Source organism: Pristis pectinata, chromosome 30 (genome assembly GCF_009764475.1).
Source record: "Pristis pectinata isolate sPriPec2 chromosome 30, sPriPec2.1.pri, whole genome shotgun sequence".
NCBI lineage: Eukaryota > Metazoa > Chordata > Chondrichthyes > Rhinopristiformes > Pristidae > Pristis > Pristis pectinata.
The window spans coordinates 26711327-26728687 of NC_067434.1; the positions used below are offsets into that span (position 1 = coordinate 26711327).

Below are 17361 nucleotides of genomic sequence, written 5' to 3' on the forward strand. Positions count from 1 at the left end.
TTCAGGTTCTCGATTTGACCTGCAAAACCCTAATACTATCGCGAACTATATTTCTTTTTCTCTCTCCCTCAGCATGCACTTGTGTCATTCTGTTTATTATGTTGTTCAAGTTTTGTATTATTTATGTTAATTTAACTTAACTGTGTCATGTACTGTGCTGCTGCTGCAAAGAGCTAATTTTCATGGCATTTATATCCTGTGTATGTCTGCCCGTAACAATAAACTTGAACTTGATCCTGACTTGGAAATGCATTGCCACCTCCTATCCAACACTGATCAGATTACTGAAAATCCCAACGGTACTGTGGGAATACTGTACCAAAGGCATCATGAATAAAAAAAACACAACCTTTCCTGCAGATTAAAAAATACAGGGTTAAAAAAAAGGGTATAGTACCTGACTACAGAAATGTCAAAGGTTTACCATTTTTATGTTATCCTGTTAGGCTACAAATTGATCAGGAATTTTCACTTTAAATCATTACTCGGGCTCAAACAGTGAAATGTTTCACCCAGTCAAGCAAGCAGCACCTCTTCCGACAGATCCCTTAATAGTCGTACATCTTTCTGAAAGACTGCCTTCTCAGATGAAATCAATACCAAACATATTTAAATGAATAATTCACAAGATTATGTTTTGAAAATTAATTCAGCAGATTACATGCTCTATTTGGTCCAACCCAAGCTGGCCAAATGCTGACCTATATCAATTAGTATATTAGATTTAATAAATGTCTGATTACTAAGCTCACTGCTGAAACAATTTTCAAATTAACAAATACATCTTAATACCAGTAAAAATTAAACAAAGCTCCAACTGCTGTCATGAAACATCACCACACTGGAACATTAGTACTGTTGCTCTCTGCCAAGGTGGAACCAGCCCTGCTGAGAGTTTCCAGTGTTTTTGGTTTGTATTTGAGATTTCCAGTACCTGCAGTATTTTACTTTTGGAAAGCTCTAATAAAAGCATAAAAGACCTTTGGAGTATTTACAATGTACATGAACAAACCACTTGCTAGAACGTTAAAGGGCTGTGAGTTCTGATGAAGGGCCACAGAGCTGAAGAGTTGACTATTTATCTTTCCACAAATGCTGCCTGACCTGCTGAGTTTTTTCCAGCATCTTTTGTTTTTGCAACAGCTCCCAAACTTGTCTGCCTGTCAGTATAGCGTTTGTTTGCCAGGCTTCACTAATTTACCAGGATTTAAATCAGGTCAGTTTTCCAACTGACGCACCCACAACACACGGAGGTTTCAGGATCAATTTCTGGCAAAGGTCTGTGAATGTCTTGAGCAATCGCATTTGTGCCACACGAGTGTTGAGCAATAAATGACGGGCAGCACGTCCAGTCACCTAAAGGCGATCAGCAAGGGGATGCCAGTACCTTCCTCCCCCTTCCCTCCCCCTCCCTCCTCCTCCCTCCCCCCCCCACCCTCCCCCCCTTCCCTCTCCCTCCCTCCCCCTCCTCCCCCCTTCCCTCCCTTCCTCTCCCTCCCTCCCCCTTCCTCCCTCCCCCTCCTCCTCCTTCACTTCCTCCCCTCCCACCCCTCCTCCTCCCTCCCCCCCCCACCCTCCCCTTCCCTCTCCCTCCCCTCCCGCTCCCCCCCTTCCCTCTCCCTCCCTCCCCCCTTCCTCTCCCTCCCCCCCTTTCCCTCTCCCTCCCTCCCCACCCTCCCCCCTTCCCTCCCCTCTCCCTCCCTCCTCTACCCTTCCCTCCCCTCCACCCTCCCCCCCTTCCCTACCCTCCCACCCTCCCCCCTTCCCTCCCCTCCCACCCTCACCCCTTCCCTTCCCTCCCACCCTTCCCCCCTGTCCACTTCCCCTCCCCCTTCCCCCCCTTCCCTTCCCTCCCCCTTCCCCCCTCTCCCTCCCCCTTCCCCCCCTCTTCCCTCCCCCTCCCCCCCTTCCCCCCCTCTTCCCTCCCCCTCCCCCCCTCTTCCCTCCCCCTCCCTCCCCTCCCCCTCCCCCCCTCTTCCTCCCTCCCCCTCCCTCCCCCCTCCCTCCCCCTCCCCCCTCTTCCCTCCCCCTCCCTCCCCTCCTCCCCCCTCCCCCTCCCTCCCCTCCCTCTCCTCCCCCTTCCCCCTCTTCCCTCCCCTCCCTCCCCTCCCCTCCCTCCCCTCCCCCTTCCCCCCCTCTTCCCTCCCCCTCCCCCTTCCTCCCCTCCCCCTTCCCCCCCTCTCCCCCTCCCTCCCCTCCCCCTTCCCCCCTCTTCCCTCCCCCTTCCCCCTCCCTCCCCTCCCCCTTCCCCCTCCCTCCCTCCCCTTCCCCCTCCCCCCCTCCCCCTTCCCTCCCCTTCCCCCTTCCCCTCCCCCCTTCCCTTCCCTTCCCCTCCCCCCTTCCCTTCCCCCACCCTCCCCTTCCCTCCCTCCTCCCTCCCCTCCCCTCCTCCCCCACCCTTCTCCCTCCCCCCTCCCCTCCCCTCCCCTCCTCCCCACCCCCATCACGCCGCCCCATCTCCCCCTCATCCCTCAGGCGGACCCCACACCACCCGGACAGCTGTCACCCACCCCTCAGCCCGGTTCCCTACCCGGAGAGATGAGCGGGAGCCGGGAACCCGGCGCCGGATCAGACTCTCACTGCGGACCCCGACTCCGCCTCATCGCCCGCCGCCGCCGCCGCCGCCGCCAACACAGGCGTCAGGGCGCATCAACGGCCTCCCGCCGGCCACAGCGCCCCTACAGCACCGGAGGAGCAGCACCTTTTGCTGAACGTCAGCGGCCGCCCGCCGACCACAGCGCCCCTACAGCACCGGAGGAGCAGCACCTTTTGCTGACGTCAGCGGCCGCCCGCCGACCACAGCGCCCTCACATGCCCTTCTTTGAAATTACATAAATACAGGCCGTCCCCGGGTTACGGACATCCCCCCACATACGAACGACCAATAATATTAGGACATTCAAAGTGCGACGAACACACCGATGTTCTGGTGAAGGGCAGAGCAAGTTCCCTCTCTCCGTCCACAGAGTCATTGCTCTTTCTTACCGGTCTGTGCTTTTGATGCCGCTGATTACACCGGGGGGCGAACGTCCTGTAACGCGGAGCCGCTCGTTACGCGGGGGCAGTAACACAGGAGCAAAGCAACAGTCGACCGTATGGTCGGTCGCTGATCAACAGCCCCCGGATTACCCGGGGGGCGGGTTCACCCGTAAACAACTGACCCAGACACTGAAACCCCGCGCTGGGAATGGAGCCCGGGGCGGGGGGGCCCCTCCCTGACACCCCCGCCATGTGTTTGTTTCTCTGTCTCAGCTCGCACGGACGTCGTTATGTCTATTTTGTCGTGTAAATTATGTGTAATTTATGTGAAGTTTGTAACCTACTCTGCTGCTGTTGCAGAAGTTATGGCCGGGACAATGTACCTGAACCGCATGTGACCCTCCCATATCCCAAAGACATGCAGGTCAGTCAGTTAACGGACTGCTCTGTAACTCGCCCCGAGCGTGCAGGTGAGCGGTAGGATCTGGGGAAAGTTGATGGGAATGCGGAGAGAATTGAAGGGCCTTCCATTTGCGACAGAACTGATGAGCTGAAGTGGCCCCATCTATGCAATAAACAACCGTGGGCTTTTGGAGACTGGCTCTATACAACGGCAGTGAACAGCCTAAATTAACCACAAGGGTGAAAACAAACCCAGATTATTTTGAGATCTAGTCAGTCAGAAGGAGCCTCACTTTCCAGAATGTGGTCGACCTTTAACTGTGTCCTGAGCTCAGAGGTGGGCAGTGAATGCTAGTTTTGTCAGTGCTAATCACACCCAATGGAATGAATAACTTTTATGAAGGCTGGGTAAAAATGAGGGCCTTGGGGGGAAAAGGGGGAAAACTCCTGCTCCACAGAGTTCCACAGACCAATATCCCACACCTCCAGGAAACACTGACAGCCCAGCGGAAACATCAGATTCTTGGCTTTCTCGAGGACGATGAGCTGGTGAATCAGCTTCCTGGATCGGGCGCTGGCCAGTTGCCCTTGTTAACCTGAGAGTGCACTGGGTTGGGTTTGAGATTTTAAATCTCAACCAACTGCAAGCCAGCTGTTGTTTTTGGGTTGGAACTCATCCCAAACACAGCTGCTTGGTTACAAATACCTAGATTAGATTAGATATCTTTATTAGTCACATGTACATCAAAACACACAGTGAAATGCAGCTTTTTGCATAGAGTGTTCTGGGGACAGCCCGCAAGTGTCGCCACACTTCCGGCGCCAACATAGCATGCCCACAACTTCCTAACCTGTACGTCTTTGGATGTGGGAGGAAACCGGAGCACCCGGAGGAAACCCACGCAGACACAGGGAGAACGTACAAACTCCTTACAGACGGTGGCCGGAATTGAACCCAGGTCACTGGTGCTGTAAAGTGTTACGCTAACCGCTACACTACCGTGTGTGCCTTGTGAGCATGTTGTTCTGTCATTAATCAATCTTACAGAATCAATTAGCACTGTGACCCTTATTATTACAATCTGGCTAATGGAACACATTTAATGTGTTCTGTGGAGAGGCAGAAATTAGACCCCACATAGTAAGCAGACCACTTTACTCTGAAATATGGTCTCCAATAGTTTCTGAAACACAAAATCAGAACTGTTGTTAGAACGAGTTTCTAAACTGTCTTTGTTGCTGAAGCAGCACTTTGCTGTGGGACCCATCAGGCTGAAGTAAACTTGTTGACGCACAATCTGCACTTGCACCTGCGCAGACCCATCAGATATAGTGAAGGACAGGCTGGGCTGCCACAGACCATACAGCGACCAGCAGACAGCCTTAGAGCAGAGTGAATGAAATCCCAGCTATCAGGATGTCAGACGAAGCAACTCAATCCAGTGGCTACCCCAGATGTCACAGCGACCCTAGGCCTGAACCCAGCACCCCCACAGTAGTACAACTGGAGGAAATCCTGCACAACAACAGAGTTCCGCTCAGTCGGATAGATGAAGTCTGGCCTAACCTGTACATTGGAGACATGTAAGTATCTGTTCAGAGAGCAGGAGAATGGTTGGCAAGGCAGTGGTATGTTTTGTGAGCAGGGTTTGTGGGCAGATAAAGTCTGGGGATATTCTGTCAGTCAATAGAATTCAAGGAATTACCCAGTGTAGGCTAGTGGAGGTTCTCACTGAACCCTCGGAACTCCCTCAAGGGCCCTGTGGCCTTGTAGACTTTCCAAGGCTGATTTGAGCAGCTATTCTGTTAAATGTAAATAGAAACGAATGTTTTGGAACTGTTTTAATTTATTGTGCCAAATGCATTCAATTTCACACCATCACATTATTCCCGATTCGGGATCAAAAAAGAGCAAAATAAAGAACATAAGGACAAAAGAAAGTAGGAGCTGGAATAGACCACTCAGCTCTTCATGCCTATCCCACCATTCAATACTTTCATGGTTGATCTGCCCCTGGCCTCATCTGCTGTCCTGTGCCATTCCCACGGATCTTTCAAAATTTATCTACCTCCTCTTCAAGTACCGCCAATGATCCAGCCTCCACAAACCTTCCAGGGCAAAGAATTCCAGAGATTCTTTCTTGGAATCTTACAGCATGGAAACAGGCCCTTCAGCCCAACTCATCCATACCACTATTTCAAGAGGACTAAAATATAAAAGGCAAAGATGTACTGCTGAGGCTTTATAAGGCGTTGGTTGAGATTCTGCACAAGGAAGTTCCAACACACCTCAGTTTTCAGTGAATGCCCCTTATCCTGTGACTATGTGCCCTCATCTGAGCCTCTCCCATTAGGGCAACACCTCGTTATCACTGTGTCCTGCACCTCCAGGATCTTGTATGTTTTAATAAATGAATCTGAGCTGAAACACGCTAACAGTGTTAAATTCCACTGAGCTTCATCCAACAACACTTAATTCCTTGAAATATTTTACCCAGGGAATAATCCTCAAAAGATGAAATTCTCATAGTTCTATCTGTGAGGACTTCAGTAGGGCTTAAGATTACTGACAGAAATTTTTGCATTTCTACAATTAAATCTGCTTTGCTGATATGTGCATTCAAGGAATTTGCTTATCAGTCTTATCCATTCTGGACCTGTACATGATGTATGTGGTTGTATCCACATATATACAGTACATGTGTTAAGGGTGGTCAGCAGAGCCTAGTCTCCTTTTATCTTGGGCTCCTTTGTCACTGGACCAAGATCTGACTCTGACAAGACCATCTGTGCAATGGATATCCTGTGTTAAAAGAATTCACCCTTTGGCATTTTCCACCCCAGAGTTTCTGTGGCACAAGTTCCAATGGATTTGCTAAAAAAGTGCAAACAGTTGATTGATGAAGGGATTTCAGAAGGTTGAGAAATTCAGATAACTCAAAAAACAAAGGTAAAGTCATAATAAAAGCATGGAACTTCTGAAAGTGATGCTTAGTTCTCTGCCACAGCATTAATGCGGCAAGAGCAAACCTCTCAGTCTCCGTCTTTGCCCATGGATGTGGCTTGCCTAATTTGGAGGTCCACGGGACACAGTCCACTAGCTCCAGAGGTTTTACCTGAGACACCTCTGGCAGAAGCTGTGAATCCTGTCCATCATGTTGCCTTCATTAAGGTTCAAAAAATGTCTCTGGAAAGTCAGCACTGAATTCCTCGACAGTCTATAAAATGAGAACTTCGGAGAGAAAATTGCTTACATCAAGAATGCAGTCAACGCTGAGGTAGGAAGCAGCTTTGGACATTCTTCACCACGTTAATACTGATCACCATCCAGCACAGGTGCCCTAGTTTCTACCCCCCTGAGCTTCTGTCCAGCTGGGAGGTCCTGTGGGAAAAAGTTGAGCTAGGCTCAAGCTTCCATTTTCAAGGAGAAGAGTTGAATGAGGAACAGTTAACTTGGTGTCAGTGACCCTGCTAAAAGGGAGGGTAAGTTGCTGGTTGCATCCGTCTTGGAAGAAGTGAGGACTGGACATATTGGATTGAGCACAGAAGAAACAAACACACGTCAAACTTAGCAACAGCCAGAAGAAACCAAGCAGCAACTAACCTGGAGCAGTGATTGATCCTTCTCAATGGCATGTAGCATTGCACTCTCAGTGACATCATGTCTCCTCCAATGGATGTTCATTGCCTGTTAACATGCTAACATCTCCCACAATGGCATGTCCAGTGATTCATGGGAGAAACATGTGTGTGCTGCGCAGACCCTGACACTTTCTATAGCCCCAAACAATGGGTGTCTCCAAGCCCAATTTATCACCCGTCGAATTCCTGTATGTTTCAGATCTTTATAGGCAGGAGGCTACATACTCACTTTTCGACAATGTAGTTGTATTGCTGGCCAGGAAGACAAATGGTAGGTGGTCTTCAGTAGGAAAAGATTTGTAGCCAGGAGTAAGGAAATCTCCATGTATTTGTGTGGAGCCTTGGTGAGTTGGAACCTGGAGTATTGTGTACAGTTTTATCTACCTACTAAAAAAGGATGTACTTGCCACAGACGGAGTTGACTTGACTGGTTCCGGGGTTGGTGGGTTCTCAGTGTGGTGAAACATTGTGTAGATTGGGTCTGTACTGCCTAGAGTTTAGAAGAATGAGAGATTGCTTGAATATTATAAAAGTTCTTCCAAGGCAACAGGTTGTATGCGAGGCAAATACTTCCCCTACCTGAGGAGTCTCGAACCAGTAATCACAATCTCAGGACAAGGAGCAGGAAGTTCCTCACTCAGAGGGGGTGAACCTTTGGAATTCTCTACCCAGGCGGCTTTCGAGGATCAGTCACTGAGTTCATTCAAAATACAGATCGACATATTTACATATTTAAATATATTAGGGGGAAAGGGATAAGACAGGAAGACGATTGCTGAGGTCGATCAGCCCTGAGTTGGATGAGTGGTGGAGAAGCATGGAGGGGCCGAAGGCCTTGTGTCTCTTCAGTTTATGCAGTCCTGCACTTTGGAACATGTCAGTTGGCAACAGTTGTCTGCAGATGCCTCCATGCACAGGAAGACCAACAAGTTCTGGGCAAACCACAGTGAAATATTCATGAGTTGATGATCTTCTCACAGGAGTCAATATTTGTCACAGCATCCATTCCTGGGAGCAGCCTGTGCTGTGCACTGCTCCTCGGGAAAGACCACTGCACCCCTTTCCAGACCTCCTGGCAGGTGCATAGACTGTAGAAGTAGGCGGATGACAGCTCATGCACACCACAGCCACCTTGGGGACCGTGTGCCATGCTGGTTGTGTACCATGGATCTGAGGGGCAGCAGGTCTCAGTTCTTGTTTAAAAGTTCTGGCAGGTGAGCCATTATATCGATGGACCTTGACGGCCATTTGACAGGATCTATTGTCTATGTTTCCCTCAGAAGCTTGAGGACATTCCGTGCAGACCACTGCTTGATTGACATGATCTCTGAGGGGCAGGTAGAATGGCACAGCCCAACTGAATGGAACAACTGGGGCCAGAGTGGGACAGGTGGCACCTCAGCGTGTAGTAACACCGGTGTCTGTGTACCCAGGCTCTATGAACAGTTTGAAGCAGCCACAACTATAACCATGGGGATGAGGACCTGTTGGACTACCCTTCCCCTCCCCCCACTTTCCCAGAGATCTGTGCATCATATCCCTGCGAACAGGATTCATACCTAAAGGAGGATGGCTTGGGCGGCTACTGCAGTACAGGAGCAGTGTATGGACACATATGAGACATGCCTGCACCATGCATACTGACGTGCAGGAACAGTGTATGGGGCCGCATATGAGACATGCCTACACCATCCATGCTGACATGGAGAGGTGATGCTGTAGCTTCGTCCACTGTGGTTCCAGTCTTCACTACGTTCTACCACAGGTTCTCTTCTTGTGGGACCACCAGCTGCTCAACTCAGTAGGCTTTGCCAGTGGGCTTTACCCCGTTGTACCCATTTGTGATCCTGTTGCCAGCATTTAAATCAACGTCGAAGATAGCCTGACTGAGATCCCTGCAGCCTGTTCAGGTGATGTGGTGATAGTTTTAAATCAATGCCTCTTGGGCCAATGAGCAAAGTGGTTGAGGGTTAGGGAGACAACATGTAATGAAGAGGTAACAGAAAGACCCCACTGGTGCAGTGAGAGGCGCTCAGGGACAAAAGTGGCCATTTTCAGAACTGAAATCGCTCAGAATGAGAAGGACAGAATTTCATCAACAGCACAAAGGCAACAGACACGGTACTGTGAATTTGATTGGCTAACAGCAACATTTTTTGATCTTTGGTTGACTAGGACGGTGGCCCATGACAGATTTCAGCTGTGGAAGCTGGGGATCACGCACGTGTTAAACGCTGCACACAAACAGCTCGCGTCTAGTGGATGCCAAGATTTCTATGGTACTGCTATGGATTATTATGGCATTGCAGCTCGTGACTTACCAAGCTTTGACATTTCTGCCTACTTCCATCCTGCAAGTGAATATATACACCAGGCGGTGGATATACTGGGAGGTAAGAAACCATTTCAAACACAACATTCATTGCCTTGATTCTTGATTAAAATAATCAACAGTAGAAACCTAAAAAGGCCAAGGCGCAGACTAGAGAACTTGCGTACCCACTGCACAGTCCACAGAGCCTGTGTACCCACTGCACAGTCCACAGAGCCTGTACTCAGTCAGTTATCGCTGAGTGTGCTCCTCCATGAGGGACGTTATGTTTGGTTTTTCAACCTTAGGTTAACACCAGAACACAATAAATACTCCACACCTTGGGAGCTGAAAGGGTTGTGATCCGGCAACTCACCAGTAGTGCACTAACATTTATGCACCTAGTAGGAACTTATGGCAGCAAATGAACAGATTAGCCTGACCACAGAGAACAAACAAAATCATGAAGGGTTCAGACAGAACAAATTAGAAAGAATTGTTCCATTGGCTGGAGGGTTGGTAGGGCAACAGGACTAATATCAGGAGACTGCAAGAGAACCAGAAAATAAACAACAAATTGATTCCTCAGTTGAGGTAAGGCGTGGTTCTCGCTCTATTTGAAGGATACAAAAATATGACCTAAAGCGTTACCTGGTAATGTCCTTATAACCAATAAGATGAAGTCTGCCAGATAGTTCAGCAGCACAGAGCCACATGAACATAAATGTCGGCTGCAGGTAAAGTAACATGCCTCAATTCCTGTGACAATGTGCATTTCTACAGTACTGTCACAGCACACTCAGGTGTCCCAACATACAATTCAGCCAAAAAAGTACTTCTGAAGTGTAGATGAAAGAGGGACCAGCTAATCTGTCCACAACTTGTCTGGTATTAACTACATAATCTGTTCTTAGAGATAACAGTCGAACTGCTGGAACTCCTGTGGATCACATGACATCGGTGGTGAGACTTTTCACCTGTTACAGGGGCTGGAGGAGGTTGCAGAGATCGGGAGGGTGTAGGGGCTGGACTAAGTTACAGATGTAGGCAGGGGTACTGGGTTTGGTGGAGGTTACGGAGGTACAAGAGTGAGTAGTGGAGGAAGTTTCAGGCATTGGGAGTGTTGTAGGGGGAAGGAGGTATTTGCAGAGATGTTTGGTGTAAAGAGGTAGTGGAGGTTTCAGAGACTGGAATTGGTATTGGGGCTGGGGTAAGTTACAGAGATGAGGCTGGAAGGGACTGGTGATGAATTTTGACGTGGTTGGGAGCTGGCATAGGTCAGCAAACATGGGGATGGCAGGGACATGGGACTCGGAACAAGTCCGGAGGAGTTTCAGAGTTTGAAAGCTGCAGCCACTGTTTGTAGTTTATGAATCAGATTTAACTCTTAAATTGAACAGAGAACATCTGGCGAAGTTATGACGAAGCACTTCCTGCGTCACGAGGTAGAATTCAACTCTGCTCCAAACATGCATTGTTTGCACTAAAGGAAAGATTAAATCACGGCTTTGTCCTTGGTTCATAAAGGTTAATACTCACAACCAACTCACAGGTCAACAGGCAGCTGAGTTGCAACAGGAACGATAACTTAATTGCCAATATTTGACTTCAGTGGACAGTGACCATTTGCTGCAGCCAATTCCCCAGCACTGAGGTCGGAGACAGAGAGACCCTTTTGTCACCCTGACGTCACATTGATGCCAGAAATCCTCACATTAATTGTAACGATGATACCCAGTCCATTTATCTACTGGTCCTCACATTTCTACACACGAAGCAGGAGCAGGAGTAGGCCTCTCGGCCCCTCAAGCCTACCCCACAACTGAATGTGATCCTGGCTGACCTGGTCTTGTCCCTACCACTTTCTCACTCTCTCCCTCCACCCTTTGATGTAGTCAGTCTTTGCCTTGAATATTTCGCATTTCATTTCATATTTAATATTTCCCTGTGATGTGGAGGGGGTCACACAGCCCATTGAATCTACACCTGAGATCTATCGATCTCGAATTGGTCCCGTCAGTCCCATTGCCTGTAGATTTTCCTGTAACTTATTCTCTCTGCTATGCTCAGGAACCCCTGGTTCTTCTGCCTCCCATCTACACTACAGGTCATTTGCAGTTGTCAGTTAAACACAACAGCACATCTTTGGGATGTAGGAGGAAACCACAGAGTCCCAGGGAAAATGTGTAAACTCTGCACAGAAAGCACTGGAGGTCAGGATCGAGTCTGGGTCAGGGGGCACAGCACTAATCCTTAGTACCTCCTGCTTCACAAGGAAGAGAGCAGTAAAATGTCTACGATTGGTTCAGCTGTGACAGGACTGACTGGTGGAGTGGGCTCACTGGGGCCAGTTGACCAGTTCCTGCTCCTGGTTCTCATATCCTTGCTCAATGGCTCCACCTCCACAGCTGTGCTAAGGTAAAGATTCACAACCCTCTGAAAGAATAAATTCCTCCTCATCGCAGTTTCAAATGAGCAACCTCTTGTTCTGAAACTTTCTGAACCTTTTATTGTGATAACAGAATCCCTCGGGGGGGGGCGGAGGGAATATCCTCTCAGTATCCACCCGTCCATCCCCTCCAGAGTATGTGTTTAAGTAAAATCACGTCTCGTTCTTCTAAACCATAACAAATACAGGCCTACTCTGCTCAATTTATACGTCAACAGAGAATCAACCATGAACCTTCACTGCAATACCTCTTATGTAAATCAATCCTTCCTTAAATATGAAGATTAAAACTGTGCGCAGTGCTCCAGTGCAGTCTTATCAGTGGCCCGTTCCATGCATCAGGCCGACATTCCATTAGCCTCCCAGTTACCACTGTCCCTGCTTCCCAACTTTTGGTGTTCCATGTGCAGGCTTCCCACATCCCTTTGCATTGCAATATTTTGTAATCTCACTCTATTTCTATATCCTTCCTTCCAAAGTGCATAACCTACAATTTTCCCACGTGTTATCCATCTGCCACCTTCTTGCCCACTCACCTTCCCCGCCACTGTCCCTCTGCAGACTCTCGTGTCCACACAACTTGCTGTCCTGCCCACAATAAACGCTGAGAACACAGCGGGTCAGGCAGCACCTGTCTGACAAAGTTAATGTTTCCGGTCAAACACCTTCCGTGAGAGCTGGAAAAGGGAGAAGACGTGGGTTTTGCAGAGAAGCTGTGGAGGGATGGATGTGTCAACATCATTTCCTCACACCCTGCCACCCAGCCAACTCTTCCCCTCTGCCCATCCTTCCGAAATGTCAAACACCCCTGAATATTCAGTTCCCAGCCTGTCACCTTGCAATCCTCTGAAATGTCCATCAGATCATTTTTGTTTCTATGTTCGTTACATATTGTTTGTTTGTGTCATTAACTCCTCTATTGCTATGTGCACTCAGAGAAAGAACCTTTATCTTATCAGCTTCCCCTGCCCTATCTCTGTTTGCTGATGCCTTCCTACGTGCTACTGTCTGCCCTTCCCTCATCTCCCACCCCGGTGCTCCAACTTCGATGGGAGTTCTTACATCTTGAACCCCACCCAGACTGAAATCTCTGGTTGGTACAGTGGTTCCTTCCTTTGGTCGAATATGCCATCATGCTCAACGTTTAGTCTACATTCAAAATTTATTAGAGTACAGACCACAAAACTACAACAAGGTCTGCCCCCAACACCAGGTAAGGCAGCAGGTTTCCTTCCCTGAAGGGCAACAGTGAACCAAATGGGTTATATAACACTCCAGTGTTTTGTGATTACCACTACTGAAGCTAGATTTCTTTTTCCAATTGCAGATTATTTAATTACTTGAATTTAAATTCTCCAGCTGTCCATGGTGGAATTTGAACTTGTGTCTCTGTGTCCAGGCTGAACCACAGTTTTGTTATAGCCAGAGTCTGCATTGACTAGGCCTCAGGGACACTTGAATGAAAGGTTCCCTGGTGCCCTTCAGTTAATTTGACCATGTATCCCATTCCCTGACTGTGACCTGCTTCTCCTGAGTCACGTAAATTCTGGGAGAAATTCTGAGGTATAAATTAACAGGTTCCTGCACAGCAAGTGCTTAATGTTACACTTTTCAGAGTAATTGCAATGTAATTTCCCGAATTGTCCACATATTGGAACAATCACACACATTTCAGTGTGTTGAGATTGATTAATTGCATTTGCTTTCAGTTCGCCTGATGTATAATTACTATTAAATTCTGTACTGTCATGCTGTGTTTCAAATAACTTGGAAAACAAAATGGTTCAAGAGTCCATTGTGTGTCCTGTCTTACCCCAGGGAAGGTCTTTGTGCACTGTGCCTTTGGATACAGCAGGTCAGTTACCCTGGTGTTGGCCTACCTAATGACTTACCATCACCTCTCGCTGTTGGACGCAGTCAACACAGTGGCTGAACGCAGGCGCATTTTCCCCAATCGAGGGTTTTTAAAGCAGTTACGGACCTTGGACATAAAATTACAACAAGGAAGGAAGGTTTGACTTCTGAGAATGGGCTCTTACTGTGGACTGGTGAATACTCAATAATTCCTGTCTGCAGAACCACGAATGTTCACCATTATATACTTGTGGTAAAACACGTCCCACTGAGGTACTTGTCAGCAGAGATGGAATTCATTTGCATGATTATTTTAGTAAAATTAGCATTCATCCCATTGGTAAACACATCTACTTGTATTTCACTATTACTGTTACAAGTCCCTCCACTGACACCAACATTAATCAGATGTTAGCATTCTCTCAGCTCAGTGACCATACAGACCAGTCACTGGATCGGACTGCATGATATTCTATTCATGTTATAAGTAATTCTTTGCAGCTTAACTGTGAATAAATATTCAGATTCTCGCACGAGCTGCCATACTCCATTTGGAACAATGTCATTCACTGATTAAGGAGCTTATCATTTGTTGAAATGTTTCTGTATTCATAAAGAGTTGTTATTACCTGGAGACAGTTGGTTTTAATAAAAATTAATTTTTAAGACTCAGGTGGAACTTTGCCTCTGACATGGAAAACAGTCTGTTCAATCTGAATAAACTCTTCAATGCAAACTCAATTGACAGCTGACACAGTTCTCTGGGGTTAAGAATTCCAAAGATTTACAAAGCACAGAGAAGACATTCCCCCTTTTCTGAGAACCCAGTGGCCAATCTCTTATTGTGAGACCTCACCTCCCACTAGGAAAATATCCTCACAGCATCTACTCTGTCTGGTTCCCTCATGTGCTTTAGTTGTCTAATCTCCAGGTAGCATGGACTCACTCTGCCTATCTCATAGCACAACCTCTTCACCCCAGGAATTCATCTCCACAGCACTGCATCCAATGCAAAGTGAGACGAAAACAGCAGGACTCCAGATGTGATGTCACACAAGATGCTGGAGGAACTCAGCAGGTCAGGCAGCATCTATGGAGGAAAATAGTCGACATTTCAGATCAAGACTCCTCATCTGACCTGCTGAGTTCCTCCAGCATCTCATGTGTTGCTCCAGATTCCAGCATCTAGTCTCTTGGGTCAGACTTCCTTATTCTTGTATATTCCATCTCTCTCACAATAAAGGTATTTGCCTTCCTATTTACTTGTTGCACTTGTGTTGCTTGTACAAGGACACCTAGTGTTCATTAGTCTCACAACATTGAAAGGTGATATTCTACTTTTCTATCTTTCCTACCAAAGTGGATGACCTCAATTTTTCCACATTAAATTCCATTTGCCACTTTTTTACGCACTCACCTAACCTTGCGATATCCCTTTGCAGACTCATTTTGGTCTCCTCTGAACTTAGTTTCTAACCCACTTCATATCCTCAGCAAACTAATGCACAAACCCAGTCCCTTCACCTGTCAACACCATAAATGTAAATGGTCAGGGTGCTGGAACCTACCTCTGATGACCCCTATTAGTTACACTTTGCTGATGTAAAATTGACCATTTATGTGTACCCTCTGGTGAACCAGTTCTCTATCTACAATATTACAACTCCTTCCATCCAATGACACTTTATCTTCTGCAGTAATCTTTCATGTGATATATTACAGAAAGACTATAGAAAAGTCATATATACTACATGGGCTGGTTTCTCCTTATCTACCCTGCTACATACATCCTCAAAGAGCTCTGAACCACTGCCATCTCATTCACACGGTGACACAGCTCTGCTCCCACCGTTCCACTGCTGGACTCTGGCCGCACCAATATTCCCTCTGCCACTTGTAGTGGCAAACTCCAATTTTGTGGCAAAATCCAAACTCCAAAAAAAAAATTGCCAAACTCCACTCAAACATCAGTTGCAAATCCAAGATTCTAAGCAGTTCCAAGACTTTAACTGAAACCAAGGTTCAAGGTCCTTGTGGAACATTGTGAGGCAATGAACTTTAGTTTGACACAACCGAAGCAAAGCTTTATTAGTTGTGGCATGCTCATTCTGTGCTGATGTAAGTTGACTGATCAGCATTACTGCAGCTTGTGACAATTGCTTGCAATCTCCAAATCTCATTCCAATCAACCTCCATTAGAATCCCCATTAGATATATAAGTAATGAAGGAGAATGTTTCTAAATAACCAACAACACATTACCTAAGTGCTGGAGTCTCCTGAACACCTGCCACTTCACCAGTAAAACTGCATTTCAACTGAATTTGTTCTCTTTCTTTTAATCCAAGTCCAGTCTCACTGCAGTCGGCATTCAGTCCAACCTTCGAGTGAACCCTACAGATGATAATGAGCTCTCTCCACTCTACCTCACACACGTTCTACTTCATTGTCCTCACCAAGGGCAAGCATGGAAGGGGACAAGTGACCAACTCATTCCATAGAAAAGTTTATCACCAGCATCAAAGGCGCTGAGAAAGCAGAGAAATTGGTTAATACCTGGACCTAATTTAGATGCCTGGACTGAATTAGTTAAACTCAGTTTTGCCTTTAACATGCTGCCTTTCCTCCATTAAACCACTCAGACAAATCACAATGAATTTGTTCGGGATGACCGTTACCATTTCTGGAGGCTTCCTCAGCAGGAAGGTCGCACACAGCAGCCTGAAGCTGCAAAGGTCTTTCATGTGGTATCTTGAAGTCCCCCAGTCCTCTGGCATCTGCTGAGTGTCTATGGAAGGACGGAGAATCTGTGGTCAAGCCTTCCATAATTTCTACCTTCAGCATCCCATCAACACCTGATAACTTATTCACTCTAAATGCGGGCAGGCTTTTCGGTTACTTTTCTTGATCAATTTTTAATCCATCCAACATTGCAGTCACTTAGTCTTTTACTGTAAATAGAGCAGCATAGAGTGACGGAGTTGTACAGCACAGAATGGGCCCTTCAGCCCATCATGTCCATGCCGACCTTTTGTCCATCAACACCAATGCCATTTTCCTGCATTAGGTCTGTATCCTTCTATACCTTGTCCATCCCAGTGTCTGTCTAAGTGCCTTGTAAACACAGTAGTTGCATCTGATTCCACCACCTCCCCTGGCAGTGAGTTCCAGTTATCACCAACTCTCTGTGTAAAGACTTACCCCTCAGATCCACTTTTAAAACTCCTTCCTTTCACCTTAAACCTGCACCTTCTTGTTTTTGATACCCCTACCCTGGAGAGAAGATTCTGACTGCCTACCCCATCTTTAACCTTGTACACCACCACCAGCTCACCTCTCAGTCCCCTTCACTCCAGGGAAGACAAGCCCAGCCTCTCCAACCTCTCCCCATAACCAAATAATGTCCAGACAACGTCCTGGTGAACCTCCTCTGCACCCTCTTCAGGGAAACCACATCCTTCTTGTGGAGTGGTGAGAATTCCAAGCCCACTCTGCTCATCAACATTGCTCGGTGCCCTACCACTTACACCAAATGTCCCAACTGTATCTGACTTCCCAAAGTGCATCACGTCACACTTGTCAACATTTTCTTCCTTGGTAAAGATGTGCCAAGGTCTCAGTGTCTCTGCCTCCAAACCTCCATCCCTCCATCTCTCCATCCCTCCATCCCTCTGTCCCTCCATCCCTCTGTCCCTCCATCCCTCTGTCCCTCCATCCCTCTGTCC

At 47.4% G+C, this 17361-nt stretch overlaps 2 protein-coding genes across 3 annotated transcripts in view; one reads left to right on the forward strand and one right to left on the reverse strand.

Annotated features, from left to right (window-relative positions):
• The window catches only part of samd8 (sterile alpha motif domain containing 8), a 56948-nt gene extending 54203 nt beyond the window's left edge, over positions 1-2745 (reverse strand). The window contains exon 1 of one of the 2 annotated variants that reach the window (XM_052041624.1): positions 2531-2745. The gene's annotated coding sequence lies outside the window, so the exon portion shown is untranslated. The remainder of the gene's footprint in view (positions 1-2530) is intronic. The other variant, XM_052041626.1, reaches the window with a different exon arrangement.
• A 2053-nt stretch (positions 2746-4798) lies between these two features.
• LOC127584595 (dual specificity protein phosphatase 13-like) lies at positions 4799-13801 on the forward strand. The gene is made up of 3 exons (XM_052041367.1): positions 4799-4965; positions 9199-9416; positions 13602-13801. The coding sequence occupies exons 1-3, from the start codon at positions 4799-4801 to the stop codon at positions 13799-13801; spliced, it is 585 nt and encodes a 194-aa protein (XP_051897327.1).
• Positions 13802-17361: the final 3560 nt, after the last annotated feature.

What these genes read in the sequence shown, in the direction of transcription:
- LOC127584595 (XM_052041367.1), top strand. Translation starts at nt 4,799, where the DNA reads ATGTCAGACGAAGCAACTCAATCCAGTGGCTACCCCAGATGTCACAGC. An exon ending in AACCTGTACATTGGAGACAT is followed by an intron (nt 4,966 to 9,198) that starts GTAAGTATCTGT and finishes TTGGTTGACTAG; the next exon opens with GACGGTGGCCCATGACAGAT. An exon ending in GGCGGTGGATATACTGGGAG is followed by an intron (nt 9,417 to 13,601) that starts GTAAGAAACCAT and finishes GTCTTACCCCAG; the next exon opens with GGAAGGTCTTTGTGCACTGT.